The sequence below is a fragment of the Pagrus major genome, chromosome 6 (assembly GCF_040436345.1).
Source record: "Pagrus major chromosome 6, Pma_NU_1.0".
NCBI lineage: Eukaryota > Metazoa > Chordata > Actinopteri > Spariformes > Sparidae > Pagrus > Pagrus major.
The window spans coordinates 6703066-6720136 of record NC_133220.1 but is presented as its reverse complement, the minus strand read 5'-3'; the positions used below and the strand labels follow the sequence as shown (position 1 = coordinate 6720136).

At 40.1% G+C, this 17071-nt stretch overlaps 1 protein-coding gene across 1 annotated transcript; it reads left to right on the top strand.

Moving 5' to 3' along the window:
• The first annotated feature begins 1079 nt into the window (after positions 1-1079).
• Positions 1080-15458, top strand: rbl1 (retinoblastoma-like 1 (p107)). Its single transcript, XM_073468989.1, has 22 exons — positions 1080-1314; positions 4457-4590; positions 5407-5610; positions 5810-5874; positions 6187-6315; positions 6433-6596; positions 6777-6841; positions 6958-7132; positions 7610-7776; positions 8271-8383; positions 8699-8802; positions 9201-9338; positions 9526-9690; positions 10206-10356; positions 10446-10661; positions 10924-11126; positions 11392-11568; positions 11934-12005; positions 12118-12205; positions 12610-12758; positions 12870-13034; positions 13210-15458. The coding sequence occupies exons 1-22, from the start codon at positions 1153-1155 to the stop codon at positions 13402-13404; spliced, it is 3201 nt and encodes a 1066-aa protein (XP_073325090.1). The 5' UTR covers positions 1080-1152; the 3' UTR covers positions 13405-15458.
• Positions 15459-17071: the final 1613 nt, after the last annotated feature.

The window sequence follows — 17071 nt, the reverse complement described above, 5'->3', positions numbered from 1 at the left end:
TTTGCATTTGTTTACATCAGTAATGTAAAGGCCTATAAACACAGATGTTAGGGCTAGCCTGTATTTTCTATACTCCTATGTGTATATATATATATATATATATATATATATATATATATATATATATATATATATATATTTATATATATATTTATATTTATATATATACATATATTTTTCCTTTACTTAAAACAGCTAGATTTAAATTTGTTTAGAGTATTAACAAAGCAAAGTATTTGCTATGAAGCATTAAGCATGACCTGATGATGGCATTAGAGAAAATTCATTCTCACTGAGACAGTGTTCATTCTACACTAACAAATATGTCAAAAATATTTAATAGTTGTTAAAATACTTCACTCAAAACCACTGAAATAGATGTCATAGTGGTGCTACAGTAAAAGTCACATGACAGCCTATCTGAAGTCAGTTTGATTCATCCTCTGGGGACCATGAATATCTGTTTAAAAAGTCCAGTTGTTTACGATACAGCACAGAGAATTAAAATGTTGTGCCAGTCAGACCTGGATGTTGAAATATTTTACAGGATAAGTGAAACCTTTGACCTGCTGGTGGCACTAAAGTCAGTGTAATCATCCTCTGGGGACCATGACTGTCTGCACAAAACTTGATGGAAACACACATTGCTACTCACATCCAAAATGGTGGACGAGCAAGTGTCACTGCGATCCCTCAGGTCTTTAATGCCTTTTAATGTGCAACCTAACTTAACATTTGTAAATAGTCTGGCTGAACATCATCAATAAAGTCAGCTGAGTAAAACTTAGCCTCCATTTTGTCTTTTTAACTGTAAACACTGACGTAAAGAAGGTTTTAATCAGTTTACGTCTTCGTAGTGAGGTGATGACCTGCCGGTTGCTTGGTAACGGTTGGCTGGAAGGAGCACGAGGCAGGACGAAGGGGGTTGGGCGAACGGCTCTCGAGACCGACGCTCCCCTCGCCTGTGATTGGTCGCCGCCCAGCAGTTTTCGCGCCAACGCGCTGCATTGTGGGGATGGTTAGCGGAAGTGCGCCGGTCGTGGGGTTGGCTTGTGTTGTTTCGATGCGGTGTTGTCGTGTTTTGGTGTGTTGGATTTGACGGTGGGGTGGATTTTTAAACTAGTCTGAAAGTGTAACTGGAAGTTTGCACGAATGCGGGGCGAAGAGTCGTCGGATTCCGAGTCCGGGAGGATGGAGGAGAGTTCAATCCGGAGGAGTTTGGAGACGTTGTGTCAGGAGCTGAACATGGACGAGCAGACTGCCACTGAAGCCATGGACAACTTCACTGCCATATGGAATACATACACACTGGAGGTAAATAATGTCCTCTGGATAGCCTCCTTGTGGCTGTTTAGTGGAGTTAAACTACATAATTAATGAAATACCTTTGACTTTAGTTGTGCTGTAAACTCCCTGCAGAACTAGCTAAACTTCATAGCAGTGTGGGACACAAACACTGGGTTAAAGGGCTTCAACCAACGATTGTTTTCATCATGTAATCCTTCTATCTTTTATTTACCTACTTAGTAACGTTAAGTTATGAATTACTCGATAAAGTATCTAACATATCTGTCAAAATCCCACATTATTTGAGACCAATATGATTATTTAACATTGTTTACTTCTGACCAACAGAAACAGCCCTTTTAAAAAGGCCTGCCACTTGTCGCCATCTTTATCTAGATATGGGTTGGTCTGTAAAAATGACAGAACAGTGAAAACAATTACAGCAACCAGTTCTTAGAGTCAAAGTTGACGTCTCAAAATGTCTTGTTTTGTTAAAATGCTTAATTAATCGACAACATTTTCACCTCTCCTTTCAAAATAAGCTACAATATGTCTTACATGGGAAAATTTAGAATTAAAACGTTTCAGGACCATAGCTGAACAACATCAGACAATTACAAGTAGACAATATGATGTTGAATAAAACACACCACAACAAAAACACACACAGGTTCTGAGCAGAAGTCAAACAGAAGACATGAGTGAACTGGGGAGATAAAACATATGGCTGATGTTGATATAAGGTTGACAAACCTTTTTAGATGTAGTCATTTCTGCAGACCTCACATTTGAGAAGCTGTTTCCTGCAAATGTTTGAGGAGATGACTTTTAATCCCACACAGATAAACGAAGTAAAAAAACACATGAAGTCGCTTTAAATTGAGGTTGACATATTAGAATATCCTCATTTGTATAACTAGGTAATTTATCGACTAACTGTTTCACCAAGTTCAAAATGTGATGTTGAATAAAACCCACCACAACAAAAACAGACATAAGGTACTGAACCAAAAATGAAAAGGAAGACATGATTGAACTGGGGAGGTAAAACCTATTGCTAAGGCTGATAAACGTTAAAATTGTTCCTGCAAACCTCAGATTTGTGAAGCTGTAATCAGCAATGTTTGATGAGATGACTATTGATCCCACGCACATTCAACAAAAACAAAAACAGATGCACTAACTTTAATTGAAATTCTAAATCATACTTCTGACCAAAAGCTATGAAACAGAGTGTTTACATTTCATTTTATGGATCGTTTGGCCTGTAAAAATGTCAGAAAGTAGTGAAAAAGTGGCCATAATCAATTCTCAGAGATAGTTAGTTTATTGACAATTTGTTTCACATCTGCTTTTTAAAACAAGATGCAACATGCTTTTTACATGAGGAAAAATCCTATTAAAACATGTCAGGAATACAGCTGAATAGCATCAGACAATGTCAATGTTCAAAAAGGGACCTAGAGTTAAAAGCACCACAATAGAACAAGAGATAAGATCGTAAATAAATAAGACAGAAGACATTATCATCCTGGAAAAAAACAAAAAACATATGGCCAACATTGATTTAAAGGTTTTAGATTTAATTGTTTCTGCAAACATCACATTTGAGAATCTGTAAGCAGCAGATGTTTGATGAGATGACTTTTGATCCCACACAGTTAAATTGAATTGTCACAGCTGCAGAAGAGGCCAAAAGAACAGATACAGTAAAAACAATAATACATATACATTATGAACAGCTACTACAATGTAATACAAGGCATGATAAAGCAAACTATGCCATGATAGATCTAATGCCATCCAGTACAACTGTTGTGCCATAAAGTCAACTATTATGATGCCTTTAATGTTTACTTTTTTTGTTGACACTTTCATGAAAGTATTAAATCAATTATATGTATTAATTATATGTATGGTGCTGGTGTTGTACTAGAAAGCATTATGGTGAGAGTTGTTTCTAATATTCTGCCACCCTGATGTTTGTAAAAGGGAAGGACAAACATTAGAAACATCTTTTAATATAATGTTGTCCAGTACAACACAACCTTTAACTGTGACCTCAATAATAAACATATTGTTGAATTTAGATATTGCAAACAATAATGGAACCTTTTGAAGCTTTGTAGGAAAGATGTTTAATGTTCTGACGATGAAGATTTTCTACAGCACCATTCTTGGTTAATTGACATGTTCTGACATGACAGCTGCCTATCTGCGTTTCCCTCTACGAGAGTATTTGCCCAACCCTGGGCCAGTGATTACATCATTATCATTATCACCATCGAACACAGCGATCAAAGTCCACCACATCATTACCACTTTACCTCAAGGTGATAAGAGAGGCAGGAGCAGCAACCACACGCTTGAATTACACAAAAAGTCACACACAACTTAAGTTATCCACCTTGCTAACAGCTGCTTTCGTCCTGTGTCATTCTACAAGGTGACAATTAGCAGTTTCGACTGACTTCAATTTTGTGTCAAGAATAGAGATGCTGATTATTATCGTTATTATTATTACAGATTTATCTTCAAGTCATTTTCCTGATAGGTGATCAATTGTTATATCTACAATATGTCAGAAACAGAAGAGCCCAAGTCGATATAATCACATTAATTGTTGCTTGTCCAGTTAACTAAAGCCCGAACATTGAATTTGTGGTTATATAAAACTGAGAAACGATTAAAAAAAATATTCACATTTAAGAAGCTGATCCAAACAAATGATTAGTATGGTGGTGAGATGTTGTGCAGTCTTATTGTGGTGCTTTTTGTTAAGACTTTCATCGCCATCAGTCAAAGGCTGCAGAATTATAATTACTCACTGGGTCCTAACATTTTGTTCACCAGCCTCATTAAAAACAACCAGCTGTATTTTCTTCAATTTAATCAAATAAAAAAAAAAATAGAAATTATTCTAGAATGAAAAAGTGCTGTGACATCCAGATGACTGGAAGCTAAAAAGAAGTTGTTGAAGCATTTCACTTCCACTTTCTGCTGAATTTGTAAATAGATGTTTCACTACATATTTTCCTTTCTAGACATACTCATCATGTTTTGCTCCAGTTAATGTGCATAAGTTTGTGTTTGTAATGGGTCAGTGACTGATGACCTTTTTATTTATGCAGAATGAAGATGGTTTAACTGTGTTGCTGTGTTTGTGCAGGGAGAGGTGGTCCACTGGTTGGCCTGTTCGCTGTATGCAGCCTGTAGGAAAGGATCCACTCCCACAGTGGGTAAAGGGTTGATGGAAGGAAACTGTGTCTCCCTCACCAGGATCCTTCGCACCGCCAAACTCAGGTCAGTCACTGTCAGCTCTGCAGTTCCTCATAATGTCAGAGATATAACACATCTGGCAAATCACAGCAACTACCATTTACACATTGAAGGGAGTTAGTTGGTGTTATTTTTTTTTTACTTTACATTTGTGTAAGAATGAATTTGTTAGTTGAGCTGAAGTTATTATGAGGTGTCTGTAGTCTGAGTTCGACAACTCAGGGAGGCGTCGTCCAAAGTGACAGACTTCTTGAAATAAAATTCACAGTTTTTTTTTCTTGCTGAGCTGCAGAGAAGGGGAGATAACGCAACGAGGGAACAAGTACTGAGGATTTTGATAAAGAATAATTACCATTAATCCTTCAATGTACACAGGCGTAAGCAATTCTTTTTGAACTCATTCTTTTAATGAGTGAGAGTTTTTGACTGGAGTTTCTTCAAATTACAATATAGCTGGGATTCATAATATTGAGATTAAACTTACTGCTCATCTTTCCCTGGTTGAAATGCTGCATTTCAGTCACATAGTACAAATGTTCAACTTATTTGACTGGTGTACGTGAGCGTAATGAACTCCATATCGCTCTATCTGCTTAGTAGACCTGCATTAACTATTTTATGCATCCATTCTGCTTCATCAGACAACGTTGCTTTCTTTGTTTATCAGCCTTTATTTTTTCTTCATGTTTAGACCTTTAAAACATCTGGCTTTTTTCCAGGTACCATTAGAAGGTTTTTAATGTGTTTAAATTTTTATCTCTGGAAACTGCAGATACCTTGTTTATATATTTTAGTGATACATTTCTGTTGCTCCTAACACTCCTCTGTCTGTCCTCCCAGTCTGATCCAGTTCTTCTCAAAGATGAGGAAGTGGGCTGACATGTCCAACCTCTCGCAGGACTTCAGGCAGCGCATGGAGCGACTGGAGCGCAACTTTGAGGTCTCTACTGTGATTTTCCGCAAGTTTGAGCCCATCTTCATGGACATGTTTCAGAACCCGCAGGGAGGGGAACCGCCACGGCAACCACGCAGCAGGAAACACAGGCAAGGCGCGCGCACACACAAACACACACACTGTTAGCCCTGAAGCAAAAGACACAAGCACAGCGATTTTATTCTCTCTGTCACATTTAGTTTTTGTTTCTGTAATTGCTGCTTACGGAGGGGAAAGCAAACGTAAACACACAGACAGTCACCCAGCCCGATCTATCTGAGTGTGTGTGTCCTCTCTCTGGCTCTGCAGGCGGCTACCCTGTCACATCAGCGATGTGTTCAAGTTCTGCTGGACTCTGTTTGTCTACACCAAAGGTACCAAACTCAACTCTGTAATGTTTCTGCTGACATCAGAGCAAATGCTCAAAATGAGGCTTTACAGCAGCTTTGAAAAAACAATATTTAAGTCTCTGATGTAGTTTTCAGTTAATCCAAAAATTTTAATTCGGTCATTATCAGATTTTTTGCTTCTCTACACCAAATCATCAATTATCTTAATAGTTGCATTAATTTTCTATTGATCAACTAATCCAATAATCAGTTAACTGTTATAGCTCTAGTTAGGAAGCAGATAACTTCTGTGTGATATATGATGTGACTGTATATATCAACTGTGTGTTTGTGAAGGTAACTTCCGTATGATCGGTGATGACCTGGTGAACTCATACCACCTGCTGCTTTGCTGTCTGGACCTGGTGTTTGGCAACGCTCTGCTCTGTGCCAATAGGAAGGACCTCATCAACCCCACATTCAGAGGTCAGACTGTGATCTGTGTTTAGACTGAACATAAAGCTCATTATTTACAATAATTTATTTGCTGGAGTAGTCTCTTTGTGTCCTGCCATGTATGCTTATTTTTATGTGTGTGTTTAGGTCTGCCTGCTCTGTACCGCGCTGACAGCCACGTTTCAGCGGACGAGCCTCCTCCGTGTGTGTTGGAGAGGTTGTGTGAGCTTCACGATGGGCTGGTTGTGGAGGCCAAAGGCATCAAACAGCACTACTTCAAACCCTACATACAGAAACTGTTCCAGAAACAGGTACTGACTGGATCCTTCCTTCCATCCTCACTTTATCCCTCTCTTCAGTCCTCCTCCCATACAATAATCCACTCCCTCTTTACTTGATCTTTCTCTTCTTACCAATCTCTACCAATATCCCTCTATTTATCCATCTGTTATTGGTGACTCATGTTTGTCCTGAATTTACTCTCTAATCAGATCCTGAAAGGCAGCGAGGAGCATCTGACAGAACTGTTGGATCCACAGAACTTCATTGATAACAAGTAAGACGATCACTGATCAGAAGTCAAAGGGAAAAGTAACTATCCTAAACTCTGTCTCCATCTGTGTCGATGAATTAAAGTTTTGAACATTGTGTGTGTGTGTGTGTTGCGTTCAGTAAAGCCATAAATAGGGAGTATGAGGAGTACGTGTTGACGGTGGGAGATTTTGATGAGCGAGTGTTTCTGGAAGCCGATGCCGATGAAGAGATCGGAACTCCGAGAAAGGTCGTTCAGGATCTACCTGCCAGCCGTACGACCGCCCAGAACCAGCTGCAACAACATGTTGAGAAGGTAAACGCACACACACACACACACACACACACACACACACACACACACACACACTGGAAATGTAAATGTATGTAAGGTATATAACAGAATACAAACATTTAATACATAAGACTGGCATTATCCTATATTTTCATAGTTTGCAATGAAGACGCATGGAAAACTGTACATGCGACAAACAGTGACAGCTAAATGGGTGGCTACAGCTTGCAGGCTGATTAACATTGTTTAGTTATCCTTTACAAGTGTAAAGTCGGACACTACTTTGTGTTACTTTTACTAAGGAATGTAACATTCAGGTCAGTATGCCCATCTGTTGTTACCTGTTGGGCCTGAGTTTGCCATGTTATGCTACAAAAAAAGCTCTTTTAATTGTTGAAAAGAAACAATCCAAGCATTACCTAATCCTGATCAAAATGTACAATGAAGTGAAGTAGAAATCATCTCTCTCTGTCTCTCTCTCTCTCTTTCTGTGTGCAGTCTGCCTCTCTCGCCCCCTCCACCCCGCTGACAGGACGAGTCTACCTGAAGGAGAAGGACCTGCTCGTCACGCCCGTCTCCTCTGCGACGCAGAGTGTCAGCCGGCTGCAGAGCATGGTGGCCGGATTAAGGACGTCCCCGAGCGACCACCTGATGCAGATCTTCAGGTCAGTCCCTCTTTGTGCTCAGGGTTCTTTCTGTAATTGGTGTATATTAGACGATTTGTTTTAAGTTCAGATTTTCCATGACAGTTAAGAGGATGTGACTTTATGCGCGTTTGAGTGCTTCGTCTCAGAGCAACAGTAGCTAATGTTAGTTTAGAAATGGAGTCCGCTGACATAAACTAACAACGATCTTCCAGCACAACACACAACTTCCACAAAGCTCCTTTAAAACTTTGAGCAGTAAGAACATAAAACGCCCCCATTTGGATCATGATGAATCCTACAAACACATCATCATCATAACGTCGATAAGCAAACATCTTTGAGGGCAAATATCGGTCAGGCTCTATTTTTAAATGATGTCAATGTGAAACAATAAACACATATCTGGTCATTGCTTTAGTTTAATTGTTTTGAGGTGTTCAGTTATTGTTACTGTGTGAAATGTGAATATTTACTGTCCATAGTAACAGTGTGTCCTGTGCTGTTTATTAAAGGTCGTGCTCCAGAGATCCCTCAGACAACATCCTGACCAGAGTGAAGACACTGGGACAAACCTTCAAAGAACATTACACCAAAGACTCAGAGGACATGCCAGGCTCTCATATAGGTACCACACACACACACACACACACACACACACACATATAAGTATAAATAAAGCAGAAATAGTTCTTGGTGAGTTATCCTGAATTTCTAACAGACAACATGTAATAAACATCTCGACCAGGTGGTTCAACAATCTGCAGTCTCACAATTTTGAAACAACAATGCTTCAACCTTCTTAAATCATCTTACAAGAGGATTTACTCATGCCACTATTTGGGACAATATATATTGTGCTTATATAACACGCTGTAGTTTAGCATATCAACACAGCTCAATCACTGTAGTATACAAATAATCTTCCCTTTGGCTTTTTCAGACTTTGCAGAGAACCGTTTGAAACTGGCTGAGATCCTTTATTACAAGATCCTGGAGAACGTCATCAGTCAGGAGACCAAACGGCTGCACGGCAAAGACATGAGTGTAAGCATCATTCTCAGTGTGTTTCATATCTTTATACAATAGTAGTCTTTCTGTTTGATGAGAAGATTGATGGAAAATTTGGAAAAAAAACCTCAAAGATCCACTTACTAGCATTTTCTAAGCTTTGAAACTGATCTTAATCTTATATCAACCAGATGTGGTTTAAAAATCAGTAAACTTTCATACATGAGTGATTTAATATACAGTAAATGTTTTACATAGTTCGTTGAAATGGCCCCAAATTCTCAGAAATTTCTCATCAGGGAGAATTTTTGTATAAAGTAACACTTTTTCTTTCCTTCCTTGTTTCATTAGACATGTCCCGCTGTGTTTCAGTTTTTGTGATAATCAGTTGGCTGCCACATGAGTGATAAATGTGAATCTGTGTGTGTTGTTAGACGTTACTGGAGCAGGATATCTTCCACTGTTCCCTGATGGCGTGTTGTCTGGAGGTGGTGTTGTTCTCCTACAGCTCCCAGAGAACCTTCCCCTGGATCATCAACATCTTCAAACTGTCCCCATTCTACTTTTTCAAGGTCACACACACTAAAACGTACACACATTAACATCTTTAAACAGCCAGTCAGGAGTCTGTTGGATACAAAGTTCAACTGCAGTTGCCAATAAATCTAATTATCAATTGCTGCAAAAGCACATTCAGGCAAAACTCGTGTCAGCTTCCTAAGTAATATTTGTGTCTTGTGTGTGTGTGTGTGTGTGCAGGTGATCGAGGTGTTTATCCGCTCAGAGGAAGGCCTGTCCAGAGACATGGTGAAACACCTAAACCAGATCGAGGAGCAGATTCTGGAAAGCAAAGCGTGGAGCGCAGACTCCGCCCTGTGGAGCGCCTTACAGGATGCAGGGAACAAAGTGCCCACAGTGGAGGAGGTCAGCAGGAATCTTATTTTGTTGATTCAAGCAGAAGTTTCTCTGCCATAAATCAAGGCGTTTCAACTTTCTAGAATACATTTTCTTAATACTAGTGCAGCTGTGTGCCTCAATTGGTTTTGCTTTAAGATACAAACACTTTTTCTGAGAAAGAAGATGTCACTGCGCAGAGAACAGCTGTCATTATGACACCACGTATGCAGTTTTTTTGTCTTGAAATGGAAAAATAAGTCCTCAAGGCTAAATCATAGACATAAAAGGCAACATTATGAAGGATGTTACTTGCTTCTTTCCTTTGCTGGCTGTCTTTGTTCTTTATCTCAGGGCTGCCTAAACACTACTTACAGTACAATACAACAGGTGTTTGCTTTTGGATGCAGTCATCGTGCTAAGCCATAAGATAGTCTCTGTAGTCTCACTTAGTCTGTACAAACAGAAAGAAATATAAGAGAAATATCCTTTTTTTTGCCTGTCTTTGTCTGTATTTCACTTTCTCTCTCCTCATCTCTCTCTAGGTGAATTTTTCCTCCAGTCTGGACACAGGCTCTGGTTCTGGTTCTAGTTCTACCAGCGTAGGGCAGACCCACCTGCCTCTGGTTGCCCTCTCCCCTATCATCCACCCTCGCATCAGGGAGTTCAGGTCAGGCCTGGGCAGTGCACGTAAAGGTGGGTGTTGACTGCATCTGTGTGTAAATTGTTTGTATTTGCGGTTAAAAAATGAACTGTGATAAACTTTATTATCTGTTTTCTTCCAGATGTTCCTCCCTCTCCGTTGTCGGTCCATGACCGGTACAGCTCCCCAGCAGCTGGCAGTGCTAAACGACGTCTCTTTGGTGACGACCCTCCAGCAGCAGGAGTGACCCTGAGCCCGATGTCCTCACCAGCTAAAAGGCTGACGTTCAGCTCGACCAGCACCCTGAGGATCGGAGCTCAGGGCAGCCCGGCCACCGTGCTGAGTTTCCCACTGCAAGGTAGACGACACGCACATTTACACATGTTTACATAACTGAACACGGAGGATACAAAGGAGATGCTGATGCATAAAACAGACACAACTGCAATGAAAGACCCCTTCAGAAATGTCTTCTTTATGTTGATCTGAATGACATACGACACAAATCTGAATTATGTCCTGCCCCCTGATTGGACAGTTTGACTTCCTGAGGTAAGATGGTCTTTGATGGATGGTATGAATATGATATGATCTTTTATATTTATTGTGAATATCTGCAGGTATGAGTAACGACCGAACCATCACACTGATCCCGGTTCAGTCTTGTGACTCCTCTGGTACCATCAACGCTCAGTTCCTGCTGGCTTCACCGCATCGCACCGCCTCCCCAAGCCGCGTCACATCCGCACCCACGACCTCAGACCCACAGACAGGAAGTGGTCGACCGCGACGCACCGGATCCCTCGCTCTGTTCTTCAGGAAGGTAGGAACCAGGAAATAAAATTGGTCATCTTAAATGTGACTTCAGTGATTTAGCTTAGTATAAATTGAGGGGAAGAGTTCCTAAAAGAGACATTTTATAACTGCAAAGAAAACCTGCCCTTGTCTTCAGTGTGTTTGTTCAATAGCAGAATATTTCCACATGAGGACTGGTTAGTTTTCACTTTGTCTGATAGAATATAAACACACTTTGACGGATGGATGTTTCTGTCTTCTGACCATCTTGTCTCCTCTGTGTGTGTCTCCAGGTGTATCATCTGGCCAGTGTACGTCTGAGGGATTTGTGTGTGAAGTTGGACATCCCGTCGGAGCTGCGAGGGAAAATCTGGACATGTTTTGAACACACTCTGGTCCACAGTACTGATCTGATGAAGGGCAGACATCTCGACCAGCTGCTGCTGTGCAGCGTTTACATCATATCCAAAGTGAGGAAACAAACTAAACACTTCTTATTTAATTCAGCATAAGCTGCTGTGGTTTCAGGATGCCTCGGAGGTAAATATGATTCTGGCAGCGATCCTGAAAACCTGCCAGAGAAATTGTACTCACATAATCCTAGGGTCTAGTAACTTTTAATACCAGGGTTCATACAAAGTTTTCAGAGTTTGGAAAATGCTTCTTTTGAAATGTTTTAAAGGTTAAGAATATGCTTGAATTTGAATGTACTCCGTGAAAAATGAAACCAGGTTTTTAACGGTCAAATGTTCAGTGGTGGAAACATACTTCTTCAGACGTTATGAGGCGTGCTAACACACTGGTTGTAATTCCTGTGATTCAATCCTCCTTACAGATCACCAAAGAGACTCACAGCTTCCATGACATCATGAAGTGTTACCGCAGCCAACCACAGGCCAGCAGTCATGTAAGAATACACGGACAGACCACTGCAAACCATCATGATACAACAACAATCCATGAACTGAAAAAAAGTTGTTTTGTTTGTAGAAGCTTACTGTTTGTGTGTTTGTGTGTAGGTGTACCGCAGCGTCTTGCTGCGTCACACTCCTAGAGAGCAGGTGGCTGATGAGAACATGGAGGTGGATCCTGTTTCGGGAGGCGAATGTAAGAATCTCACACTCAAATGCTTCATAAACACACTGTAACTTAAAGAAGAGGTAACCATCCGTCTAATGAAGCAATTTCCCCATCACAGGTTGAATTCAGTTTGTCTACAGCATCTTTTTATATAAGTTGTGAGCAGTTTTACTGAAGTGATGTTTTTTGTTTCCTCTGAAAAACTGAACCTGAAAACTGCAAATATAAAATTTTAGGCCAACAAAAGCAGCAAATTCTCTCTTTTTTTGGGATTTTTTGCCTTCAAAAGTGACTCAAACGATTAATAAATAATCAAAATAGATTGATTAACCGGCTAATCATTATGAAAACCCCCAACAGGATTCAATTAATAATATTTGTCATTTTCATCTGATAAATTTCTTAAACTATCGATCCTTCTGTTTCATCAGCTGCAGAGAAAACCAATCAGGTCTCAGGAGAAGCAAACTCCAACCAAACAGCGGAGGAGGAACGTGGTGACCTCATCCAGTTCTACAACAGCGTCTTCGTCCTGAAGGTTAAAAGCTTCGCGCTGCGATACGCCACCAACGATAACCGGGTACAAAACTCAGTGTGACTTGTTGTGGTGTAAAACTGGGGTTCAGTATCATTGGTGTTGAAAATCTAGCGACTGGTTAAATAATCTGACTGTGTGTGTTTGACCCGTCAGGCCGACGCCCCTCCCCTCTCTCCGTTCCCGTCGGTTCGGGCTCAGCCTCTCTCTCCTCGTCGAGTTTCTCAGAGACACTCGCTGTACGTCTCCCCTCACAAGAACTCTGCAGCCTGCCTCACACCGAACTCCTACACCTACAGGATCAACAGCAGCCCATCCAAGGCAAGAAGACACACACACACACACACACACACACACACACACACACACACACACACACACACACACACACACACACACACAGTCACATGTGGCTTTATTACCAGGTGTGTTGTCATTATCTTCTAACTCTAAAACTTTACTCTTTGTGCGTCTTCCTCTTCTGTTCCGTCTTCAGGAGTTATCGGACATCAACCGGATGATCCGGCAGGGCTGCGTGAGCAGGAAGAGGGCCTTCACCATGGAGGGAGACGTGATGATGTCATCAGCGTGCGACTCCCCCAGCAAGAGGGCGTGTCCGGAGAATGGCAGCAGTCCGGATGTGCTGCTGAAGCGGCTGCAGGATGTCGTGTCAGAGCGGCAGAGTCACTGATGGAGCCACAGATGGAGAAAATTAATGTACGTTCATGACAGTTCATCAGTTTTAAAAGTTTCCAGTTAAGTTGTGGAGAAATTATGAAACAAGACAGGAAGTCTTCTTTCATCACTGATGTCCATTTTATTTGACCGCGTATGTTATGACCTGAGGGTCATAGAACCTGTGCAGCAGACAATGGCACAAGTTTTTGCCTTTTGTTTCATCCAAAGCAGATTCCAGTTGCACATCCAGTGTTGTCACAACCACAAACTTCTGACTCTGAAACAACAACAATAATAATAATATCTTAAATGTGATATTTGAGCCACATCAGGAATCAAAACACAAAATACAGCAGACAGCTATCACTGAGACGCTTCACTTGTTTTACCCTCTCACTTCGAGATCTCTGTAGTTTTGTCAAGTAGCTCAGGTGAACCTCGGCTCAGCCCTTGTCCTTTTCAGGATCTTTAATCACTGTTGCACTGTGGGAAAAATCTCAGAAATGCAGCTGACCACCACGGCATTAACAAGAGAGCTATACTTCACAAGGTTGTTAAACATTTGCTGCTGCTAGATGGCAGCACACGCAGGTTTTTCAGGCTGTGTAGTTACTCTTCAAAAGTTATCCTTTAAAACTCAAAGGATAGTTTTGCATTTTTTTATTTTTTATTTATAAATTGCCTAAAAGGTAAAAAAAAAAAAATGTTTTGACCTAAAGAAAAGAGACTTTAAAAACATTTGTAGGAAAAATACATTTTGAAGTGAATTTTTATTGAATCCCTCCGTTGTGAAGCTTGTCCATCAGTCACATACTCACACTCTCCTCTGTCTCCTTCAGTCTCATTCACTGACAGAGGTGAGTTTTTGGCAGCTTGAGAGATTATTCTGTCTCGTCTGTTTCCACAGTAAAGACGTCATTAGAGGATGTACTTTGAACCTGCAGGAAATGATTTCCTTGGTGGCAGCACACGCTTACAGACAATTTCACTGGTTGAACTGGACTAACCAAACTCGGACTTAAAGAAACTCACTATTGTAGCAACATTCAGGCCACAAACAAGTCATAATTCAACACGACTGTCTGAGCAGGTGTTACACAACCAGTCTGTATATTCAAGGAGAATGTCTGCTTTAATACAGCCACACTTTACAAATATACATATCTGAAAAAGATCTTATATTTTGGCCAATATGCTATAAACTTTTATTAACTTACACTTAACACTCAATTTATCATAAGCTCTGAGTCGACCGACCTTCATCAGGCTTTTTCATCTTTACTTACAGTAATTTACTTTGACAGTATTAAAGAAATGTAAAAGCTAGAAGGAAAAACTCAAAGGAGTTTTAACTGGGCGTTGGCAATCGTTCAGTGGGCTTTCACACGTCAGGGGTTGAAAAGCAGGAAGCTCGTTGTTGTTCACATCAGGTCAAAATATATTTGGAAAAAGAAATGTTTGAAGTTGTGTATATAGTTTTCTTTAACAGGACAAATCAAGCTCTATTGTACATTTTCTAGTATTAAACTCGTCTTCCTCCACAGTATTTGCAGAGGTCTCTACTTTTTGTAGAGATTTTATCACTGAGGGAAAATTATCTTATTTTATTCTTTCACTAATTTGTTTCCTTCAATCTTTCCTGTTTGTGGTTATGAACCACTTAATGTTGTGTAATGCTGTAATAATAGGCTTAATGCTAACAAGAGTGCTTGATTGAAGCAGCATTTGTGTACCTGAGTGTGTAGTATCTACACTTCATCTTTTATTGAATTTAACATTTTAGAAAACGACCTTTAACTTTAAACAGTTTCATATCTAATGTTTTGTTCATACCTGGTTTGCTAAAAGCACAGAAGCAAAGGAGACAGAGAAAAACTAACCACTTGTTGTAAAATGCAAATTAAAAGTGATTATGTTCCCAGACAGCAAACAAAAAAATACAATAATGGGATTCTGTAAACACTGTCGTTTAACTGGTGTTTTGTGCTTTTTTTCATCCCACTTCAAGGAAATTTGTATTTTCTACAAACAGTCAAATGTTTTGTACAATAAAACTAAATTTGAGGACTCTGTTGTTTCATTTTGTCTCGATGATTTGCTGTAAACTGTATTTCTATTTTATGTTATTTTTTTCGAATGCTGTCTAAGACCCACCACACCTGACGAGGATTATAGTTGAGGTCGAGAAATACTGAATCATTTTAGATTTGAGGTCAAATGTTCTTCAGAAGGGACGGGAAGGTGATTCTGGAGACAGGCTGTTGATTGTTGAGTCTCGCTCCCACGTCGTCAAATACCGACGCCTCGGGTTAGAATTTAGGGCCGAATACCGACCCAGAGCGTTGGTATTTGACTTCCTGGGAATGAGACTCAGCGATTAACTATGAACTATCTTTCTCCAGAGTCGCCTTCCTTACCTTTAAATTACTCCTATTTAGTATAATAGTATTGAGTCAAACAAAACACTCGAGTTCCTTATGAAACTGTTTTGTTTTGGGGGGTTTTCCAACACATGGAACTTTCTTGCAGGTAAATTATTTAACATATTATTTTTCCACTCGCTTACTTTAATGTATTTTTTATTATTGTTTTAATCATTTTAATGTGCTTTTTACAAACTGAAGCTCTGTCCATACACACGTGAATTTTTCTTTAAATCTTGAGTTTAAACCTTATTTAATTGATTTTTGTTACGACACCATGTCCATCAGACACTGAGGAACATATATGTGTTTTTAAGATGACCTGGGAAAATATTCTCTTTTAGCTGTTTTTGGTCTCCAATAACTCCTGAGGAAAACACCTGGCTCTGTTAATGCTCCACTGTGTCTGAGTTTTTGGAGCTTGTTTGATGAAACCTGTTGCCTGCTGCGGCTAAAAAAAACCCCGATGGTGATGTGGTGAGAGTGAACCAAATAGGTAAAGGTGGTCTGTAGATGACAACTGCAGAGTCAGGTGATAAATCTGTGTTTTTCCCCACAAGAAGCCATTTTCTTTCATTGTTTATATAAAAATATTGGTTATAGCAACGTTGAAGCGTTTCTAACTACCTGACCTGTGCAGCTCAGAGGAAACGCTCTCTCTCCTCCTGTCCCATACATAATGCATCCTCTTGCGCCTTGATTGCCCAGTTACCATGGCAACCCTGTCAGTTTCCCACCCGCTGAATCTCAGTCAGTGTGTTTACATGTGCACCATGGTCCTGGTTTGGATCATATTCTGAATGTGTTTGTGTTTCCGTGGAAAAACCTGATTATTGATCCCGCTATTCATCACAAAAACTAATTTCTGCTGATGTCGTATTATGCAAATTTTCAGGTTCGTACTTTTATTTGAGGGTCCCAGTAGAACAGGTTCGCAGGAGCAGTAACTCCCTGTGGTGTGGACTTTGGGCTTTTTCACTTTGCAGACCTTTTACATGCACAAAAATGATTCATAACACAATAATGGAAAGGAAAAAAACGCAGATAGCATAATACGACCTCTTTAACAAAGCTTCTGGAGGCCACATTGAAGGTGTGACCTCAGCTCACGAGTCTCTTTTCATCTAGCTGACGTGTGTTTAGATAACATCTATGTTATAATGAGCTCCACCTCTGTCATAAATGTGCTGTTCCCTCCCTGTTTTCTGTGAGTGGACTGTGCTACGTCGAGTTCCCAATGGTCCTCCACCTACTTGT